This window comes from Castor canadensis, chromosome 12 (genome assembly GCF_047511655.1).
Source record: "Castor canadensis chromosome 12, mCasCan1.hap1v2, whole genome shotgun sequence".
NCBI classification, from domain to species: Eukaryota; Metazoa; Chordata; class Mammalia; order Rodentia; family Castoridae; genus Castor; species Castor canadensis.
Genome location: NC_133397.1, coordinates 23203330 through 23224780, shown reverse-complemented (window position 1 = coordinate 23224780; position 21451 = coordinate 23203330). Strand labels below are relative to the sequence as shown.

The following is a 21451-nucleotide window of genomic DNA, read 5'->3' as shown; positions in this document are numbered from 1 at the left end:
GCTATGGTCACCGCCCACTGCCCCTGTGCAGCGAGAAGCAAGCACACGACGCTTTTAGCAAAAAGTAGACTTTATTACAGCAGCAACTGAGGCGAATCGAATGGCCCCCCAGGACCACCACTGCAGCACCACCTCTCCTGCCCATCAGCCCCAGCGAGATTGTAGAACTCGGCTCCCCCAGTGCCCGTGGGCCTCCTGTCCACACAGGCTGGGCGGGAGCCAGCAGGTCGGCTACTAGCTCCCAGCTAGAAGGCGGCTGCTGAGAAGGCCCAGGCCCACGTCTGTGCAAAACAAGTAAACAAAGTGCAGAGGGGAGGGAGAGAGGGGAAGGGGTAGGATGATGCTCAGAAACAGGGAGCCCCCAGACCCTCCTGAATAATAAAGGAGAGAAGGGGCTTCACAGGGTAATACTGACTGGGGGAGGGGGGGTTAGGGGCAGGAGGGCTGCAGCACATTCAGGACAGCCACAGCTCAGATAGGGGCCTGGCTCTAAGAGGAGACGGTGACAGCAGCTGAGTTGAGGGTGCTGTTCCTGGCAAAATTGAACTTGTTCAGGGTCTCCTCAAGCAGGGAGGTCAGCCGGCTCTGGTCAGCCTAGGGAGAGAAGCTCAGTGAGACAGCTGAGGGAGGAAAAGGCAGGGGACCATGGATAGGCAAGAACCTCACCTCACTAATGAAGCCTAGCTGCACCAATTCAGCTGCCAACTCAGGGATGTTCTCATCTGAGAGAAACAGGAGGGGTGAGTCCAGTATGAGAGTAAGGGACACAGAACCAGCCCTTCAAATTGCCCAGCCAGCCACCAACTTTAGGGGCTGAAGATAGTCATTCTGTGTGAATCAAGTGTGTTACTGCCTTATCCCACCCCTGAATGTCCCTCAAAGGTAAGGCTCACAGACCCTCCCATCCTCCAAGGAAAAGGACTCACTTGGCATCAGGTCACAGCTCAGGTGCCGGTTCAGTTTGTCCTCCAGCTTCAGCAGAAGTGTCAGCTAGAAAAAAGGACAGTGAGAAAACAGGGTTCCCCTTCCCCGCCCTCTGGCCACCCTCACTTGTAGCCCTGGCCCTGAACCTTACATGGTGTTTGACTCCTTCCTCCACTGACTCAATGTTGCACTGCATCAGCACCACCTAGGACAGAATAGAGGGTCACCAAAGTAAAGATCAGTCAATAAAAACCACCAACACCTGGTGGCCAAGGGGTAGCAGTGCATCCTATAAAGGATAAAGCCTGGGCGGAGATGTCCCTTCCTCTATGACCATGGACACATTCACATCCACACAGCTCACACCTTACGGGTCTCCACCTCAGCTGGCTCAGGCGTTGGAGTCTTAACAGAGGGGGGTACAACAGGTGATGTCACCTCCTCTTGCTGTGGCTGCTGAGGCCGAGGCAGCCCAAAGGCTGTCAGAGGGTAGATCCCATTCCTGGAGGGAGATAAAGATAGGTCACATGGGCTTTCCAAATGACTCAGGACACCTGCCCTTGCTCCCTCAGGAAAGCCTGCTTTCTCATTCTCTCACCTGACATCTTCAAGGAATTTGTCTAATTCTAGAGCTGGTGACTGAGAGTACCTGAAGGAGAGAAAAGACAGACAATGGAAGGAAGGAAATAAGCAAAATAGCAGATTTAATCTTTCCCAGAGAATGGGCATTTTACAGAACCTCAGGGTGGTAATGACCAATCTATCCCTTTCAGGTCTTCTCAGTTGACTACTCACAAAGTCTGAATTGGTTCTCTTCCTGGTCCTGCAGGGATTTCAGCCAGTACTGCACTGGTATCCATGTTTTTTGTGATCTCCTCCAGCGCATTCTCTGGAATCATATCTGAAGGGCATGATTGAGTGGAATGTTACGGAGAGACAGATTAGTGTTACAGGAGGCACAGAGATAAAGAATCCCTTTGGAAATAAAAGAGGAAGGAGAGCGTGCCAGTGATATTTACAAGGCCTGAAGCTGGAAGAAAATCCCTAGCAGGGTCAAGGGGACTCACGCTGGTGTCCCACAATGCAGTGGGCAGCAAGGAGTTTGAGCGAGGGCACTTCAAACAGTGCTGGGTGGAAAAGAAGTTCTCTGGCTGTTGGTCTGCGAGCAGGCTCAGACTGCAGGCACTTTTGGATGAACTCCTAGAGGAGAGCAAGAAACTGAAGCAGGCATCTGGCAACTCACCGCCCCCCCACCACCACTACCACACACACTGTGTTCATCTTTATAGCTTTCAGTATACTTAGGAAAAAGCTTGGTACACACTAGCTCAGCACTTATTGAGAAAACATATTGCTGTGTTTCATATTGATAGGAAAGCACGTGAAAGGGCTTCAAAAATATAAACTATGATATGAAAGATATCATTCATTATCTTTCTGGTTTTAATTATTTTTCTACTCTCCAATCACAACCTTTTTCTTTAATTTTCAAACTTACTATTTCCTTTCCTTTTTTGTTTTATTAGCCCACTCACCGCCAACCTTTCTTCTCTAATCCTTGCTAAATTTAGTTTTTTCCATCTCAAACTTAACCCATTGTGATGATGATCACCACATATGTGATATATATATAGGACATATATATATATACATATGTCACTATAAATATATATATATATATATGACCACTATAAATACATATATACATATGTATATTTTTTTAGATCCTTTAAATCTTAGCTCATTATTTCAGGGAAACTTTTCTAACTAAAACCGTATAAATATAAAATCCCAAAAATGACTCTTTTGGTTAATTTAAATTGATTTGCTTTAAAATATCAAAATGGAAGTGGGGGTGGTAGTTCATGCCTGTAATCTTAGCTACTCAGGAGGCAGAGATCTGGAGGATCGTGGTTTGAAGTCAGCCCAGGCAAACAGTATGCAAGACCCCATGTGGAAAAAGCCCACCACAAAAAAGTTCTGGTAGGGTGACCAAAGGTAGGCCCTGAGTTCAAACCCCACAACCACACACACACACACACACACACACACACACAATCAAAAGTGTATAGCAACTTCCTGCAATAACCATCAAATCAGTTTACCTCCATGCATTAACACACAATTTTAACCTTAGTATTACACATCTTAACCCCTAACCTGTGTTTACACAAAAGCTTATTAGGTACCTCCTAGGGAAATTTTACAGCTGTTTTTCCTTTTCTGCTTTATGTACTCTTGCTCTTGGAAGACCACATATTCCCAGTAGGTAAAGAAAAACCTGTTGGGAACATGGCTCAAGTAGTACAGCACCTGCCTAGCAAGTGCAAGGCCAAGTTCAAACCCTAGTACTGCTAAAAAAAAAAAAAAAAAAAAGAAAAGAAAAAGAAAAATACTAAGGAGGGAACAATCCTAAAGAGCCTTACCCTCTGTAATGAGTCTTCTAATAGCTGGATGGCACTACTGATGGCTTCCTGTGGCACATATGAGGACTCTCCATTGCCCTGAATCTCCAGCACGGCCATCTGCAGTTGAGGAGGAACCCAAAGGAAAAGGAGAGACCTAAGAACCCCAGCCCTCCCACAATCACTCCCTCAAAATCAACACCTTGTCTTTTAACTTCACACTTTCCTTATTTCCCCCCTCCATCTCCTCACCTCCAGTGCACACATTCCAAAGGAGTAGATGTCCACTGCTGTTGTCACATTAGTGACTTCTAGGGAAAGCAAAGAGGGTTTGGTAAAGCAGAGGATTGGGGGCAAGGAGTGGCAGACATGCCTTTAAAAAAAAAAAAGAAAAGAAATACTGTATGCTAGATGCTAGTGCAGAAGGACTAATACAGTTTCAGTTGTATTACCTCTGCACCTCAGGTCATAAGTACAAAATTACGGTAGAGAAGCCAGGATGCCTTACCTCCATACTCAGGTGCAAAGAAGTGTAGATTCTTCTGCTCTTCCCGACAAGTCTTCACATGATTGTTGATAGTGTCAGGAGCCACTGGGAGTAGGGGAGATACCCACAATCTGACCACCACCAACAAAGCATGGTCTTATTCCAGAGAGAGGCCCAAAAGCCAAATTTCTTCTGAAGTCTCTAATCTTCATCAGGCACAAACCTATACCTTTTCCCATCCTGAACTACAGACCACACACGGACACCATCAACCTCCCCTTTCTCAGGCCTACTGTTTCTCATCTAAGGTCCATAACTCAGGAGCAAACAAAAGCTCTGCACTATATCGACAGACACACTGGAGGCTTTGGGCTGGTCAAGAATCAATGTAGTCAAAAGAAAAACTTTCACTTGTGACCTGTTCACCTTCCAAGTCCCAGGAACATCTAATCCCCGATCCCATGAAAATGTTAGGTTTTATTGCATTCATCCACCTTGCAATTAAAATAAAAACAGAGGGAAGCCCTGGAACAATTGGATACCTCAGGAACTTGGATAAAACAGGTAAAGAAGTATTACCATACAACCTCCTTCTTACCCACCTTTGCTGAATGAAACTCAAAATTAGCTCAGAATTGAACCAATACTCTTGAATCAGTTTCATCTTTAATTCACCAGAACTTTTTAGATCCCTGGTCTACCCTCTTATTCCTCAACACTGCCTGACATGGGCTCAATGAGGAACCAGGCCCAATCTAGACTCACTCCAATCATAAACAACGACTACAAGTCACAGAGAATCAGAGAGCACAGTGTGATTTGGGAAACCAGCCTGATGATGAGGGAAAATATGAATCTAGGAGGTAAGTAGCCAGCCAGGCAGAATCCACAGGAAATAAGCAGGTTATGGAGCAGCAAGCAGGTGGAGGGCTGGCAGGGCAGAAGCTAAGCAAGCGTAATTAGGCGGGGAGGTAGGGAACAGGCCTTGCTCCCACGACTGCATGCACTGGGCAGCCGCAAAGGGATCACAAACAGACCCCCAAGTGGGGCAGAGGGAGCTCTCACCATTAGCAAAAATCCTATGAAAGACTGTTGGGAACAGAGCAGCCCGTAAGCGGGAGGGAGGAAAACAGAGAAAAGTTGTGAGCGATGGAGCAGCCATGCCCCAGACAAATGGTAACAATACACAGACACGGCACACAGAAATGTACACTGCACACAGATACACAGCAAATGAAAGCACTCACAGAAGGCACAGCCTGGAACCTCCTCTGGTAGGGTCTGGCCCCAGGGGGCGCAAATCAGATCTCACAACTATCTCTTGCCCTTTCCCAACCCCCTATCAATTCCTCTCTATTAATCCCAGTTTCCCTTCAAAAAGGTACAAGATTATATACCTTAACCCCTCTCCACTAATTGGCCTCTCCCTATAAATTACCTCCAGGAAGGCCTTGTCTCTTATCACCAGCCCACACCTGAGAATTTTGCTCTGTTCTCCCCACACCTTTCATCTTACCCCCGTGGTTCCCAAATTCCCGTGGCTCCCATGCCCAGAACCTCTCCCTCCCCTCACCAGAGCCAATCTTGATGAGTCCGTTGTGCTGGATGAAGATGGTGTCACAGGTCAGGTTCCCATGGATGATGGGAGGGTCACAGGAGTGCAGGTAGCTGTGGGGGCACTGGGCTGTTAGAGGGGCCTCTGGGAAATTAAGGGCAGGGGGAACCCAAGGGTTAAGAGGAGCAAGGGCCAGGTCTCCTGCTGGTCACAAGATAATCCCCATACTCTGAATCTCCATTATGCCTGATGGTTTAAATAGCTAGATACACACTTAGAGAAAAAAGTCGGAGATAGTGTTATAGTTTGGGCATTAGGAGGAACCATTTATAAGACCCATATAGGGGGCCTAATCTTGACAGTATATGACTCATAGAAAGTGGGAAGAGGCAGAATAGATCAGCAGAGTAGTGCCCTGCAATCTGTTTGGAGGAACTCAATCAGGAAATACATGGGAAAGAAGCTAACCACATATTACTTACCTTAGGGCAGAGAGGATTTGTGTGCACCAGCGCTTCCAAGCCTAGGACAGTTTGGTTCAGGGGTCAGCAGTAATCCCTTCTCTTAAACCTCCCACTGGTCCTTACCATCCCTCCGTCATCAGCATCATAAGTAACATATTCTTTTTAAACCCCCAATCCAGACTAAAACTTTTGTCTATCCTCCCTTTGTACCTTTTCATTCATAGTCTTGTGGTTCTTTTTGGTCTTCTTCAGAAATTGCTTAAGACTCCCAGATGACATGTACTCTGTGATAAAAATTACCTGGGGAGGCAAAGCACTTACTATAAGGCTTTATAGAAATGATCTCCTACCTGGTAACATTTATACCAAATGTATATTGAATTTGCATTTTTTTTCCAACTTTCTCTCCTTTTTTTCTTGGCATTACTTTCTTACACTAACTAGCACAATGAAAATTACTCTGCAGTAAGAACTATGGGAAGAAGGAAGCTAAAGTTCACTCATTTCTGCACCATTTATAAACACACAAAAGCCATAGATAGCTTCCATACAGCAGATTCCAGTTTTATTCCAAAACTACCCAGTTTCAAGTATAAAAGGAACAATAAATGTAGCCAGTCTCTTGCAATAAGCTCAGGAAATAGGGCAGAAAAAAAAAAAATCTTACCCTAGCCTTGTTCTCTTTAACATCAGCCCAGTACTTGTGAAACTTAACAATGTTGAGATGTTCCAACTGAATCAGATTATCAAACACTGCACGGACCTTTTCCTGGAGCAAAGGAGACAGTAGTATAACAGAGTTCACAAATTACTGCATTAATTATGAAAAGTCATTCCCTATCCCTCCCCAGAAATGATCTAACCCCACCATGGTCTCCTGGACAGGCACCAGGAGATTCCTTTTTAAACACCAGTTTTCTAACATCCCCAGGCTGTAGCTTTTCAGCACCACCTACCTCCTGCAGCTTGTAGTTCTTGCGCTCTGAGAATTGTACCTCATTCCACACCACCTCCACACCCTCCTCTGTATCCATGGCCAGGTATGCACTGTCAATACCTGGTACATTCCGCTGATTCACCTGTGAAGCAATTCAAATGGGATTAAAGTTACTTCACAACCCCTCCATTTTATTACTCTGCATGTTCATCAACTTCCAGCCCCCATCCTGCTGAAGTCTGGTCTGCCGCTTAGGACTGCCTCCAGTTCTCTCCTCTTACAATTATCTCTCTCAAGAATAACACAACCTAGGGTGAAAACGTAACTCAAGCAGTAGAGTGCCTGCCTAACAAGCATGAAGCCCTGAGTTCAAAACCCAGTATCACCAAGAGAAGTACCACCATCACCTTACCTCTTCTCGCCTCTTCTGCCAGCGCCCACAGGGTGACTCTTCCAAGATCTCAGACTCATCTTCACTTTCTTCTTCTTCCTCTGGGGAAGCAGCTGAGGTTGTAGAGGTCACAGGAGGTGACACTGAAGTCAGGCCAGGAGCTGAAGAGGAGGATTCTACTTTTGGGTCTGAGCCACCGCTGAGTACTGTCTGGGACTCTCCCTCCGACATACTGGAATGAACACTCAGGTCTGCATTGGTTGGGAAAGGACAGAGGGAGAAGTCAGAGAAGTCAAAATAGATCTACAAAGATTTGCTAATCCTAACAACCTCATATGCAGGTTCAAAGGAAATGAAATACATACCTCCCTGGTTTCTTTTAAATCCACAATCAGAACTATTCCTAAATACTAAAACATTAACTACTCTCGTAAATCTAGAGAAAGGGAGCTATCTTTGCTGAAGATGACCACACAGGAGTGGCAAACCCAAGATTTATGGCACTATAACCCCCTTTAGTAAGGTTCAAATAACCAACAACATCAGGTGCCCCATTCCTTCTCAGCAAATATTCACCCAATAGGCTTCCCTTTGAATCCCCAAGTACTCCTGTTGACACAGTGTTCAAGAACCATGCACTCAGGCACTATTCAGAATAGATGACTCCGGGCTCCAACCTGTTCCACTGAACCTGCCCTAAGGCTAGACCTGTACAACCCTCAGTCAATTTATCCAGCTGAAATCTTAAGCTGATCATACTGGAAGTAAGCTTAGCATTCATTATCCATCCTTCCTACACGCAGAATGAGCCAGCTGGTTCATGATGACACTCTTGACTTAGGTGACTGGCAGAGGTGACTTCATCCTTGATGACCTCACCTTCCCTATGATATGAGTGTGGTAAATGGGTAGGTATTGGCTAACATTTTTTCAATCACTCGATAAATGTTTAGTAAGCACTTATTGTGGGATACAAACTGGGCTTGGGATACAATAGTGAACAAAATTAATGAGTTTGCCTACACATTAGAGCCACAAATTCAAGGCAGATCTAAGACCTTAACTTTCCAGTTCTCATTTCATTCACACTGCTCAAAGGCTCTGAAGTTTCCATTGTCTGGGGCACTGGATCTGCCCCAGGTATTTCTTTCAAGTACAAATAACTGAAGATATAATAACATTTCTACAAGGGCATGGTTACTGTCAAAAGCTAATTGTCATTAACCCATACCACAGAGTGTCACAGGAAAACCACTGAATGTTATTCCACATCTCTAAGAACAAAGGCTATGGAGGAATTGGAACCTGTGTGTGCTAGGCTCAAGAGAGTGGTGTCCAGTATGAAAATGATATCCTGGAAAGTAAATATGCGCCTCGAAATTCAGAATGCCAGAAACTTCCAATTAACACCAATCTTTTAGAACTCTGATGCCTCCTTCTGCCCATCTCTACCCCAACCTACATTGTTAACCCAAGACAAGAGATTTTTATTAGATGACATTCTAGTAAATCCAAAGAGTAACAAAGCACTACAGAAAAAAATCTGGCAAGATATTCTTTCCCCATGTTAATTTCCAGGTCTTTGCCTATCTTAAATCCAGTTTAGCCAGCCAGAAAAGCTACAAATATCTGTACTTTAGTAATCTACCAGAAAAGCTGGGTTAGAGATAATTTTTCTTCTTCCCTTGCAAAGTAGCTAAAAAAAAAAAAAAAAAAAGTAAAAAGGTCTGTATCAGTCACTTCCTGGAGCACCTATATTCACTGAATGCATCTACAATCTGAACTGCTAAATAAAATTCTCAGCAAGAGTACAATAGGAGATACCAGTGGTATTTTAATATAGGAAGGCTGCAGCCAATGGGATCTAAAGAAACTTCTAGTTCAAGGGCACAGACAGCTAATCCACAACAGGGCACCATAGGAGAAGCCAAACCTCCCTTAGAGACAGATGCCCAGGAATGAACTTGTCCCCTCCCTCCCCAATCCCGTCCCAGTAGGCAGATGAGGGTGGCGGTGCCCACCATCTTCCAGCACTCCTGCTACTGAGGAAACGTGCAATACTGGGGGTTCTGCCGAGAGGTGAACAGAGATCACGCGTGGAAAAGCCCACTGACATCGTAAGGGCCAGCTCCTCGCCGCCTGCAGTCACCGGAGGCGCATGGCACGTTCACCGGTCACTTCGGTCATCCTACAAAGTTGTTCTCCCGGACTGTCAGAATTAACCTGCAAGCCCTCGGCCCGTCGACTCCGTTAAAAGCTCGCAGCCACAGGCCCCCTCGGCTGTCCTCACCCTGAGCAAACCCAGAAGGCCTCCGCGGCCCGCAGAACGGTCCGGTCGAAATAAGCGAGACCGGCGGAGGCAGGGGCCCGCAGACTCTCGCACTCCAACAGGTCGCCCTGTCGCTGTCTGGAAGCCAGCGGCGGCTGGCGCGGACGCCCAGCCTGGCGGGCCGAGAGCGCGGCGGCCACCTCACCAAAGGCCGGCCCCGCGGCGCAGTCTGGCCGCAGGCCACGCCCCCGCGCAGCCGGCGCGCCGCCCCCGCGAGCAGGCCCTGCCGGGACGCGGCGCTTCCTTCCGCAGGCCGTCGGGCCCCGGCCGCCGCCGCCCCGCCCCCGCCCCCGCCGCCGACCCCGCCTCTCGCGGCCGGAGTTCCAAGCGAACGCCTGGGCCTCCCGACCCGCGCCAGCAGAATTCCGGACCGCCGCAGCCACGCCGGGGGAGGCCGGGCGGACGGACAGCGCCTTGGGGCCAAGGCAGCCCCTCGGCTGCTGCGGGCCGGGCCGGCCGGGCCTGGCTGCCGAGGGAGCAGGGCCGCCTGCAGCACCCGCCGGCCGGGTCCCACCGTCCCGGAGCTCGGGGGCAATCCCGCCGTCGCCTCGCGAACCTGTCCCCGCCCGAGCCTCCTTCTCCAGGCACTCACCTCCCGACTCCGCGCCCGCAGCCTGCGCTTCAGCTCCAGCTCGGGTTCCGGCACCCCGGATCACCGCGACTCCCTCACAGCTGCGCTCCGCAGCGCAACCGAACTGCGGGCCCCGCCCTCGCGGCGTCCGGACCAACAGATGGGCGGTGCCGCACCGCCGCCAGGTTTCCATTGGACAGGGCGGCGGGGGGCGGTGCCCGCAGGCCGGCCATCGCCGGCCAGTCTTCGGCCGCGTCTCCTCCCCTCCAGCCGCTCGGCCTCCGCCTCGCCGGGGGTGCGGTCCTCTTGCTCTGCGCTGGGCTTCGCCTCTGTCCACCCCTCCGCTCGGTCCAGGTGCCTCCAGTGATTCTGCTGGACGAAGGGAAGGCCTTCTCCCTCTTCTCGAAGGCGCCATGACAGTCGTAATCCCACCAAGAGACAAAAGGAGCGGAAGACGTAGCCTCCATTCGAGGGGCGAGCCCATCCACCTTCACTGTTTGGGGACTGGACAGTGCGCAGGACACCAGTTCTTCAGGAAGCCTGAAAAAAACATAAAAGGCGCTGAAAATTGACAGCGCTTTGCATAGCAGTATTTGCCAAAACTTTGCAAGAGGTTTTTCACTGATGTTATCTGATCTGGTCCTCACAAGAACGAACTCGTTGAAATTATTCGATGATAGTTAGCAAATGCAAAAAAATAAAAAATCGGAAGTATTACGTTATTTATCGAAATTAAGTTGATGAGAGCCAAATCTAGAATCCGAAACAGTAAGATCAAAGCTTTCCTTGAAAAGATGTTTGGAAATAATGATTGGTTGCGAAGAAGCGCAAAGAAAGGGTGATAGGTTTTGGGTGAGTCGTGGATCTTCACAAAGTAACGCGGAAACCGGAGGGTGGAAATCCATCCTGCTGTAGACGTGTATTGCATTATGAGGCAGGAGGACGAACCAGTCATCCGAATTTGGGAATGTTACTATCACCTGAGTTCACTGTCCCTTAGGGACTCTCTAATCCTACCTCACTTGGAGAAAGAAGGAAATCTGACAGAAACTCATTTTCTCACCTCTTCACCTTAAAACATTTACTTTAAAAACCAATCTTTCCTTCTTTAGTTCTTTTACCTTTGGGAGGACTCAAACACCCTTTTTTAGAAATCTGATGGAAGTTATGGACCTACTTTTGAATTAAAAAATGCATTTTCCGGGCTGGGGGAGTGGCTCAAGTAGTAAAGCAATTGCCCAGAAAGCACAAGGCCCTGACTTCAAACCTCAGTACCACCAAAAAAACACACGCGCAAAAATGCATTCACCTACCAAATTTAGCATACAATTTCAGTGTTGAGGTTAACAATCTTTGCTCTAGACTCAAAGGGAAGGATGTTCCTTCTCTCTAGATTAACCTTTTTCCCCATATGAGCTCCAAAGCAATTGGAACGTTCGCCTGCCCCATGAAAAACATCAAGTACTACCAGCTCACGTTATCATTTGAGTTTCCCATTCTCTTCTGTCTGGGGCCTCTGCCTTACCAACCTTTCCTTTCAACTAGCGCCTTTCAAATACGCATAGACGACTCTTTGACAACTTCAAGCTCTTATTTTAAAACTTTCATGCTTAAAATGATCAAATACTGCCCACAATTTAATCACTTTATTTTTCCCCTCTTACAAAAGTAAGAAATACACAAAAGAAAAACAAAGAAAATGAAAAAAAAATACATGCTTATTGTTAAAAATTAAAAATACTTCAAAAATATTTTAGTATACCATAGTATTGCCATAGTAGCTTCTATGAGCCAGGCACTGTTTCAATGACTTTATAACATTAACTCATTTCATCCTCACAACAATCATATAAATATTAACAATTATAGAGAGTGAAATCTCTTATCTGTCTTCCACCAAATGATTAAAACTTGGATGTAGCCAGGGACCGGTGGCTCACACCTATAATGCTAGCTACTCAGGAGGCAGAGATCAGGGGGATCACGGTTCAAAGCCAGCCTGGGCAAATAGTTCCACAAGACCCTATCTCAAAAAACCCTTCACAAAACTAGGGCTGGTGGAGTGGCTCAAGGTGAAGGCCCTGAGTTCAAGGCCCAGTATTGCCAAAAAAAAAAGAAAAAAGAAAGACTTGAATGTATATTTCACCATGTTTCTTTTTCTGTGTTATTATGTGTATTAATATGTGTATAAAATTATAAAATAAAAACAAGTGTATCCTACATCATTTACTCTCTTCACTTTTTCCCATGATGGTGCACATTACAATTTTTTAACCACTACTTTTTTTTGGCAGTAGTGGTGTTTGAACTCAGGGCTTTGTGCTTTCTAGTTAGGACCTCCACTCTTTAAGCCACACCTCCAGCCCTAATTTTTAATTTTTTACTCTACCAATAAAGTATTCCATTTTCCAAATGTGCCAACATTTAATTAATAACTACCAGTGGGCATTGGAATAATTTCAAACATTTATTGTTTTAAATAAAACCACAATGAATATTCTGCTAGCTACAGCTTTGCCAATTTGTAAAAGTGATTTTTACAAATTCTTAAAAATGAAGCTAAGTGTGGTGGCAAATGTCTGTAATCCCAGAATTTGAGGGGCTGAGGCAGGCCAATCTCAAGTTCTAGCCGTCCTGGGCTACATAGTGAGTTCTAGGCCAGTCTCATCTACATAAAAAGACTGACTCAAAAAAAAAATGGATTTTCTGAGTCACAAGCTAAGAACATACACCTACTAGAATGGCCAAAATCCGGAATACTGACAACACCAAGTGCTAGCTAGGACGTGGAGCAACAGGAACTCTCATTACAGTGGGAATGCAAAATGGTACAGTTACTTTGGAAGACAGTTTGGTGGTTTCTTATAAAACTAAATGTACTTGGAGCTGGGAGCAGTAGAGTACCTGCTAAGCCTGTGCAAAGCCCTGGGTTCAAGCCCCAGCACCATAGAAAAAGAAACACGGTGAAATACACATTCAAGTCTTAATCATTCGGTGAAGAATGTTGATAATGGTGGAAGCTATACATTTATAAGGGGATGGGGCATATGGGAAATTTCTGTGCCTCCCTCTCAATTTCACTGTGAAACTAAAACTCTTAAAAAAGTCTTCCAGTGTTGGTGGGGAAGAGTGAGGAAAGGGTGGAAGAGAGTGAATGTAATGGAAATATCATGTACTCATGTATGAAAATAGAAAAATGAGGCCTGTTGAAACTATTCCAGCAATGGGGGGAGAGAAGGATAAAGAATGATGGAGGAGGTGGATTCAACTATGATAAATTGTAAGAACTTCTGTAAATGTCACAGTGTTCCCCCAGTACAACAATAATATGATAATAAAAATAATAGTCTTCAAGAAAAAGGCTATCTCAGCTACGCAGCAGGCAGAGATCTGGAGGATTGTGCTTCAAGGCCAGCCTGGGGAAATAATTTGCAAGACCTCACTCATCTCCAAAAATACTGAAGCAAAAATGGACAGGAGGTTTTACTCAAGCAGTAGAATACCTGATTTGCAAGCTAGAAGCCCGACTTCAAATTCCAGTCCCACCAAAAAAGAAAAATCCAGGTATAGTGGTACATGTCTATAATCCCAGCTAGGTGGGAAGTGGAGGTAGGAGGATTGCAGTCTGACACCAGCACAAGCAAAAAGTGCTATACCATACCTGAAAAATAAAGGAAAGCTAAAAGGGGTTGAGGCATGCCTCAAGTGGCAGAGCACTTACCTAGCAAGTACAAGGCCTTGTTTTCAAACCCCCATACCACCAAGGGAGGGGTGGTTAAAGAGCTAATACATATGGATGGATGAAGCCCACCTCCCTTGCATGGGGGATGTGTATATTTATCAGATCAAAACCATCCAGAGAGCCCCTAGCCCCCCAAAAGAAGGCTAAGAACATCTTAAATTTGAATCAATATTGACAAACTACTGTTCAAAAAGATGTCAAATAATAATATGATACCTTTTTGGCTGGGGTTCCCATTTCTGGACATCTTTACCAACACCAATACCAATTTTTTCAACTTTGGTGACATATTAATTTTAAAATGATTCCCCCAAATTAAAAAATATATTAAAAATGCAAAAAAATAAACAAACTACAGGCAAACAAAAAAAAAGATATCCTGGGCTGAGAGTGTAGCTCAATGGTAGAGCACCTGCCTATCATGTGTCAGAGCCTGGATTGATCCCCAGCACTAGACAGAGAGAGCAAGACCAAGTGATCAGAAAGCCAGAGGGGGGGGGGTTGTACCCAATTGCAGACAGAGTGAAACATTTTTAATATTTTTATTGCCAAACCGTATTTCCCTTTCAGTTTCTTGCCTACTTAAGTTCTTTACATTTTTTTTTTTGATTGGGTTGATCATCTTTTTTTTTTTTTTTTAGACAGGCTGGCTTCCAACTCATGATCCTCTGCCTCAGGAGGCAGTCATGTACCACCACACCGGTTTAGAACTTTTTGTATATTAGGAGAGTCCTATTGTCTTTTCAACCTCCTACAATGTAAATATCATCTTATCTCTCCTAAAGCTTTATTCTCGGTTTATTATAAATAAGCTGGGTGCTGGTGGCTCACACCTATAATCCTAGCTATTTGGGAGGCTGAGATCAGGAGGATCATGGTTTGAGGCTAGCCCTGGAAAATAGTTTGTGAGACCCCCTATCTCCAAAATAACCAAAGCAAAATGGACTAGAGGTATGTCCCAAGCTGTAGAGTGTCCATTTTGCAAGCACAAAGCCCTGAGTTCAAACACCAGTTCTACAAAAAAAAAAAAAAAATATATATATATATATATATATATATATATGTCCACTGACCACTGATAAGCCTCCAATATATCACTGAATGATATTTTTGTCTCTAGCAGTTACCTCTTTCCAGGTAATATTGGATGTCACCTTAATTTCAATTTATTTTTAATAAAAATATCTGCCTCCAGCTACTCAGGAGGCAGAGATCAGGAGGATCACAGTTCGAAGCCAACCCGGGCAAATAGTTCAAGCAACCCTATCTTGAAAACATCCATCACAAAAAGGGCTGGCGGAGTGACTCAAAGTGAAGGCCCTGAATTCAAGCCCTAGTACCACAAAAAAATTATTATTATTAATATTGTGATATTTCCATACCTGCATATAGCATGTACTAATCAAATCTACCTTTTTTATCCATCTTCCCCCATACTCTAGCCAACCTGTTTTAGTCACTTCTACATTCAAGTTGACACTCTTTTAGCTTCCACACACATATGAGAGAACATATGGTACTTGTCTTTCTGTGCCTGGCTTATTTCACTTAACATGTGCTCTGGTCCATTTTGCTGCAAATGATGGGATTTCATTCTTCTTTATGGCTGAACAACATTCTATGTGTCTGGATACCACATTTTCTTCTTTAAAAAAGCCTCATATTTTATTTTCTAATTGCTGCAGTTTGCGTCTGATTTCTTTACATTATTCCACATGAATGGGAAGGAACGACATTTTCCTTATGCATTCATCGATTGATGGCAGCTTCGACAGGCTGATTCCGTATCTTAGCTATTATGAAAAATGCTGCATCTGTTTTGTATGCAGATTTTGTTTCTCATGGGTATATACAAGAAGTGGGATAGTTGGGTCATATGGTAGATCTAGTTTTAGTTTCTTGTCACCTTAAACTTAATTTACCTAAAATTTCCACTACCAGTTAAATGAATAAATTTGTTGGGAATGGAAATGGAAACTAAATGACTGGGTGAAAAAGTGGGGAGGGTTTATTATATACCCACTTATGCCTTTTGAACTTTGTGCCATTTGTGTATTTTTATTAAAAAAAGAAAAAGCTGGGAATATGGTTCAGTGGTACAGTGCTTGGCTAGCAAGGCCCTGAGTTTGATCCCCAGCACCATTAAAAAAGAGAGAGAGAGAATACTTTAACAAAGCAACAATTTATTAAATGATTGTAGAGTGGGGGCAAGGATACGGCTCAGTGGTAGAGCGCTTACCTAGTATTCTTAAGGCCCTAGGTACAATCTCCAGCACAGAAAAGAAATGCATTTAGGTGTACAACATTGTGTGGTTCCAGTGTTTTGAACAGGATCACTCCCCATCGTCCCTCCTCCGTCTACTGAGTGCTGGGATTACGAGCTGTGCTACCACGCCCAGCTCAACATTGTTTTGACATATGTATACACTGTGAGGTGATAACACAATCAAACTATTTGGCACATACGTCATCTTACATAGCTACCTGTGGGTGCGTGCGTGAGTGCGTGTGTTTGAATGTACGAACATTTAAAGTCTACCGTTAGTAAACCTCAAGTATAAAACACATTGTACCTTAGATCTCCAGAATTTGGTAATTCTGCATTACTGAGATTTTTTTTGAGGTACCAGGGTTTGAACTTGGTCTTGAACTTGCTAGCAGGGGCTCCACCTCTTGAGCACCTAGCCCTTTTTGTTTTAGTTATTTTTCAAATACAGTCTCAAGTTTGTGCAAAGGCTGTTCTGAACCAAGATCCTCCTATTTATGCTCCTGCATAGCTGGGATGACATGCACATGTCACCACATCCAGCTTTTATTGGTTGAGATGGGGGTCCCTGGAACATTCTGCCCAGGCTGGCCTGGAATTATGGGCATAAGTCATTGCACCCAGCTATAACCGAGACTTTGTATACTTTGACCAACATCTCTCCCTTCCCCCCACTGCCCAGCCTCTGGCAACCATCTTTCTACTCTCTGCTTTTATGTGTTCAATTTTTTTTTAATTTTTGTTTTTGTTGGTACTGGGGTTTGAATTCAGGGCCTCACTCTTGCTCTCAGGATCTACCACTGAGCCTTGCCCCCAGCTCCTCCCTTCTTCTTCTTCTTCTTTTTTTTTTTTTTTGCTTTAGTTATTTTCAGATAAGGTCTTGATTTTTTGCCCAGACTAGCCTCAGACCACAATCCTCCTACCTATGTCTCCCAAATGCTGGGATCACAGGTACACATTATTGTACCTGACAGAGTTCAAGGTTTTTGAAATCTTTATTTGGATAAGCTAGGTCATGCAGCATTTGCCTTTCTGTGCCTAACATACTTATCATAATGTCTTCTAGGTTCATCCATGTTATTGCAAATGACAGGATTTCCTTCTTTTTAAAGGCTAACTAATATTCCATTTTAGAAATATTCCATGTAATTTTCTTTATCCATTAATAGGCACTTAGGTTGGTTCCATTTCTTAGCTGTTGTGAATAAAGCTGCAATAAACATGAGAGTATAGACATCTCTTTGAGATCGAGGTGTCATTTCTTTTGAATGCCCAGAAGTGCGATCATTGGATCACATGAAAGTTCTATTTTTAATTTTTAAAAGAATCTTCCATACTGTTTCTTTCTCCCCTCCTCCCCCCAATACTGGGGATTGAATCCAGAGCCTCATGCATGCTAGGCAGGCACTCTACCACTTGAGCCACACCCCAATTGCTGTTTTTTGGTTGTTTTTTTTTTTTTTTTTTTTTTTTTGTGGTACTGGGGTTTGAGCCACTCTACCAGCCCTTTTTTGTGTTGGATATTTTCAGGGTAGGGTCTCACAAACTGTTTGCCTGGGTTGCCTTTGATCCTCCTGATCTCTGCCTCCCAACAAGCTAGGATTACAGGAACACTGAGCTACTTAATCTTTTTTGATAACAGCCTTCGTGTAAAGCAATATTGCATTGTTTCTCTGATTTGTATTTCTCTGATGATTAGTGATGGTGAGTATTTTTTTCATATACCTATTAGCTATTTGTATATTTTCATTTGAGAAATGCCAATTCAGGTCTATGGTGGTTAATCATGACTGTCAAGAATGGATTGAGGGATGCCTAGGAGATTAGTAAAGCATATCTCTGAGCATGTCTGTGAGGGCATTTCCATAGATCATGAGGGCTCTGATCTAATCAATCCATTCATTAATGGATTCAGAGCTTGAACAGATTATTGAGAGGCAGTGGAATTGTGGAAGGCAGGGTTAGAGGAAGTGGACTGCTAGGGCATGCTATCAAGGATATATCTTGGCCTGGCCCCTTCATATTACTCTTTGCTTCCCACAGTGAGGTGAGCAACTCAGCTCTGCCATATCCTTCTGCTTCCATGATGGGCCTCACCACAGGCCCATAACAATGGAGTAAGATGATCATGAACTGAAACTTCTGAAACTATGAGCCAAAATAAATCTTTCTTCCTTTAAATTGTTTCTTTCAAGTTTTGCCACAGAATGAAAAGGCTGACTAACACAAGGTCCTTTGCCTGCTTTTTAACTAGATTATTTATCTTCTTGTTATTGAGTTTTTTGAGTTCCTTTATGTTTTGGATATTAATCTCTTATCAGGTATATCCATTCAGTAGGGTTTTTTCCCTCACTTTCTTGTGTGGAAGTTTTTTTGATTGGTGCAACTCACTGGTCTATTTTTGAGGCCATTCATTTCTATTTGCTGTAATTCTAAGCTTCTCAGGTGATCTCCTAACCCAATCTCCCAAGTAGAGGATAGCTTACATTGTGACATGCCAGTTGCACAAATATATACTTTTAAAATCATGATATTCACAATGAATGACTTTCATGGAATAGAAATCATGCACCAACAGAACTGTCCTGAATCTTTCCAGGTCTTGGTTTCCATAAATCAGGGCAATTGAAAAGTCCATTGGATTTTGCTCTAAATCTTTCTTTCTCAAAGTGAGGCTCACTACTATCATCATTCCTCTAGGACAAAACATGGATCCTCTCCTTCAAAAGAGTTTCTTTTCAAACTGAAGACAATCAAAATGCAACTTTGCCTGAAGCTTGCCATTTTCTTCCTTCCTTCCTCCCTCCCTCCCTCCCTCTCTCCCTCCCTCCCTCTCTCCCTTCCTTCCTTTCTTCCTTCCTTCCTTCCTTCCTTCCTTCCTTCCTTCCTTCCTTCCTTCCTTCCTTCCTTCCTTCCTTCCTTCCTCAGTGCTAGGCATTGAATCCAGGCCTCATGCATTCTATGGCATTTACATTTCTATAGGACCTCAAACTAAAAGAAGCTTTATTTCTTCATAATTATGAATTTTCTGAGGTGCTCCATATCATACACATTCTAGGACCCTCCTTGGATGAACTGGTTGTGAATCTTAGGGGTTGCAGGGGGGATGAGATTTGGGTTTCTGTATGTCTAAATATCTTTCCAGGTGATTCTGATACAGGTAGCCTGACCTGTCATTAGGCCAAATTACAGTAACCATCACCCTAACCCACACCTAATCCCTGTCCAGGGACAATCCCTTCTCTTAGGGCATTGCCTAATACCTTAGCCCTCTGAACTTCACTTTTTAAGTTCTTACATGGGGAAATAATTTAGCTCTATTTTGGTAAGCCGTATCATAAGGATTTGAGTCAGCTTCTAAGATAAGCAGAAAACGTAAGCAGGTCTACTGGGGTATTAAAACAAAGAAACAAAAATTTGTAGGGTAGAGATGCAGCTCAGTTGTGGAATGCCTTCCTAGCACTCCATCTATAAAACTCTGACTTCAATTCCCAGCACTGCAAAAACAAAACAACCCACAAACATAACCCATCTAAGAATTTACTGAGATTATTTGATTTCCATAATTGTGCTCAATCATCATCAAATCAAATTCATTTACTATTTATTTTTCTGTCTGAGTTATTAGCATGAAAGTAACAGCTGTCTTTTCTCACAGGAATGCTTTAAGTTTAAAATAATTATCAGGTCATTCCACACTCTTTTCCTGGGCTAAAAACTCTAATGTAAACTTTTCTGTTTGCTTTAACACACTAAATTTACCTTTGCTATAGTACTAAAAACAGCTTTCCTAAATCTAAAAAATAGTTTCCTGATGAAAACATAGATTTGAACTTTAAGGAAAGGGCTTTGGAGTTCCCTTTAACACTTTTAGTCTGAGAGTCCCTTATTTCATAGCTTCAAACTGTACCACCAGGCCTGAATAAAAGAGAACAATTCCATTTTATAAACAAATATTTAACACTGACTATGTGCTAGGCACCCTGGGAGGCAGTAGGGTATGGAACAAGCAAGACAAAGTCCTGTCCTCAAAGAGCTCATACATATTTGGGAAGACCTGTATAAACCAGAAAGGTCGTACACTTGATAAATGCAACAACAGAAGTATGTATATAGTGAGTGCATGTAGCCATATGTGTATAGTGCACAGAGACCCCAGCTTACCACAGTTCTACTTATGGGTTTTCAACTTTACAATGGCTGTCAAAGTGATGATTCCGATTCAGTAGAAATCACGCTTCAGGTCTTGAATTGTGATCCTTTCCAGGGTTAGTTAGCCATATGCTGCATGGTACTGGAGACACTGGGCAGCAGGAACAATCGGCCACTGAGCCATGTGATCATGAGGGTAGATGACTGATAGCTACAACATGCTAGGGGGTTTGTTGTTGTTTGGGTTTTTGTTTGTTTGCTTTTCTTTTGGTAGTACTGGAGTTTTAACTTAGAGCCTCACTCTAGCTAGGCAGACACTCTACCACTGAGCCACTCTCCCAGCCCCACAACGTGCTGTTGTGTTCACTAAGGTATTAGTTTTCTATTAGGTGTATTCTCTTCTTAGCACATTTTCAATTTATGATGTCTTGGGGGCTCTATCTCGTCATTAGTAGAGGAGCACCTACATGTAGGCTGAATAGAAAAGGACTTGATTTGCTTTATAGAGAAAGATTACCTGGGAAGGTGTTGGGCTGAGCAATAACCCCTAAATATATCTGCATCCTAATTCCTAGAATTTGTATTATATGACAAAAGGGATTTTGGATATGTTTAAAGATTCTGAGATAGGAAGATTATTCTAGATTATTATAAGTGTCCACATAAGAGGGAGATTTAACTCCCACTGAAGAGAAGAAAGAGATTGAAGTGATACCAAGGAATGCAGGCAGCCTCTCCAAGCTAGAAAGGCAAGGAACCACATTGTCCCTCACAGCCTCCAGGAGGAATGCTGGTTATACCTTTCACTGTCAATACCTCCATTTAGACCAGTGAAATTAGTTTCACCTCTGACCCCTAAGAATGTGAAAGAACAAATCTGTGGTGTTTTAAGCCATCAAGTTTGTGGTGATTATGACAGCAGCCATGGGAAACCATTTCATAAGTTTTCCCATAGAACAGGTTGATCTGGGGTTCTAGAGGTAAGTAGGAAGAGAAGGGGAGAGAGAGAGAGAGAGAGAGAGAGAGAGAGAGAGAGAGAAATCTTTTGATCCTCAGCAGAGGGAAAGAATGAGAATCTTAAAGCAGCCAGAGGGAAGGAAAAACTAGTAGAAGGTAGGAAAGAAGATGTAAGATAAAAGAAATAACTGTGAGTATAGAGATCGATATGTTAGCAAGTATTATAAATGTGAGAACTATTTTTCATGGGAAAAATAAATTCAATCATGAG

At 43.8% G+C, this 21451-nt stretch overlaps 1 protein-coding gene and 1 pseudogene across 4 annotated transcripts; one reads left to right on the top strand and one right to left on the bottom strand.

Moving 5' to 3' along the window:
* Positions 1-52: 52 nt before the first annotated feature.
* On the bottom strand, positions 53-10204 carry Nrbp1 (nuclear receptor binding protein 1). Of its 4 annotated transcripts, none has more exons than XM_074049387.1 (19): positions 10085-10204; positions 7185-7414; positions 6792-6914; positions 6503-6604; positions 6046-6135; positions 5854-5894; positions 5390-5484; positions 4882-4905; positions 3838-3921; positions 3582-3640; positions 3351-3449; positions 1992-2124; positions 1720-1825; positions 1523-1573; positions 1291-1426; positions 1076-1129; positions 927-990; positions 667-722; positions 53-594 (listed from the first exon to the last, which is right to left on the bottom strand). In XM_074049387.1, exons 2-19 carry the CDS (start codon positions 7392-7394, stop codon positions 490-492), a joined length of 1632 nt encoding a protein of 543 aa, XP_073905488.1. In that variant the 5' UTR covers positions 7395-7414; positions 10085-10204; the 3' UTR covers positions 53-489. The 4 variants fall into 4 exon arrangements, with proteins under 4 accessions (XP_073905488.1, XP_073905489.1, XP_073905490.1 ...); XM_074049388.1 differs by lacking the exon at positions 10085-10204 and adding an exon at positions 9454-9607; XM_074049389.1 differs by lacking the exon at positions 667-722.
* LOC141414715 (uncharacterized) lies at positions 9322-12171 on the top strand (annotated as a pseudogene).
* The last annotated feature ends 9280 nt before the right edge of the window (positions 12172-21451 follow it).

Coding starts and splice junctions, on each gene's coding strand:
- Nrbp1 (XM_074049387.1), bottom strand. CDS start 7,394: ATGTCGGAGGGAGAGTCCCAGACAGTACTCAGCGGTGGCTCAGACCCA. Junction 1,427..1,522: donor AAATTCCTTGAAGATGTCAG/GTGAGAGAATGA, acceptor ATCTCCCTCCAG/GAATGGGATCTACCCTCTGA. Junction 595..666: donor AGCTAGGCTTCATTAGTGAG/GTGAGGTTCTTG, acceptor TTCTCTCCCTAG/GCTGACCAGAGCCGGCTGAC.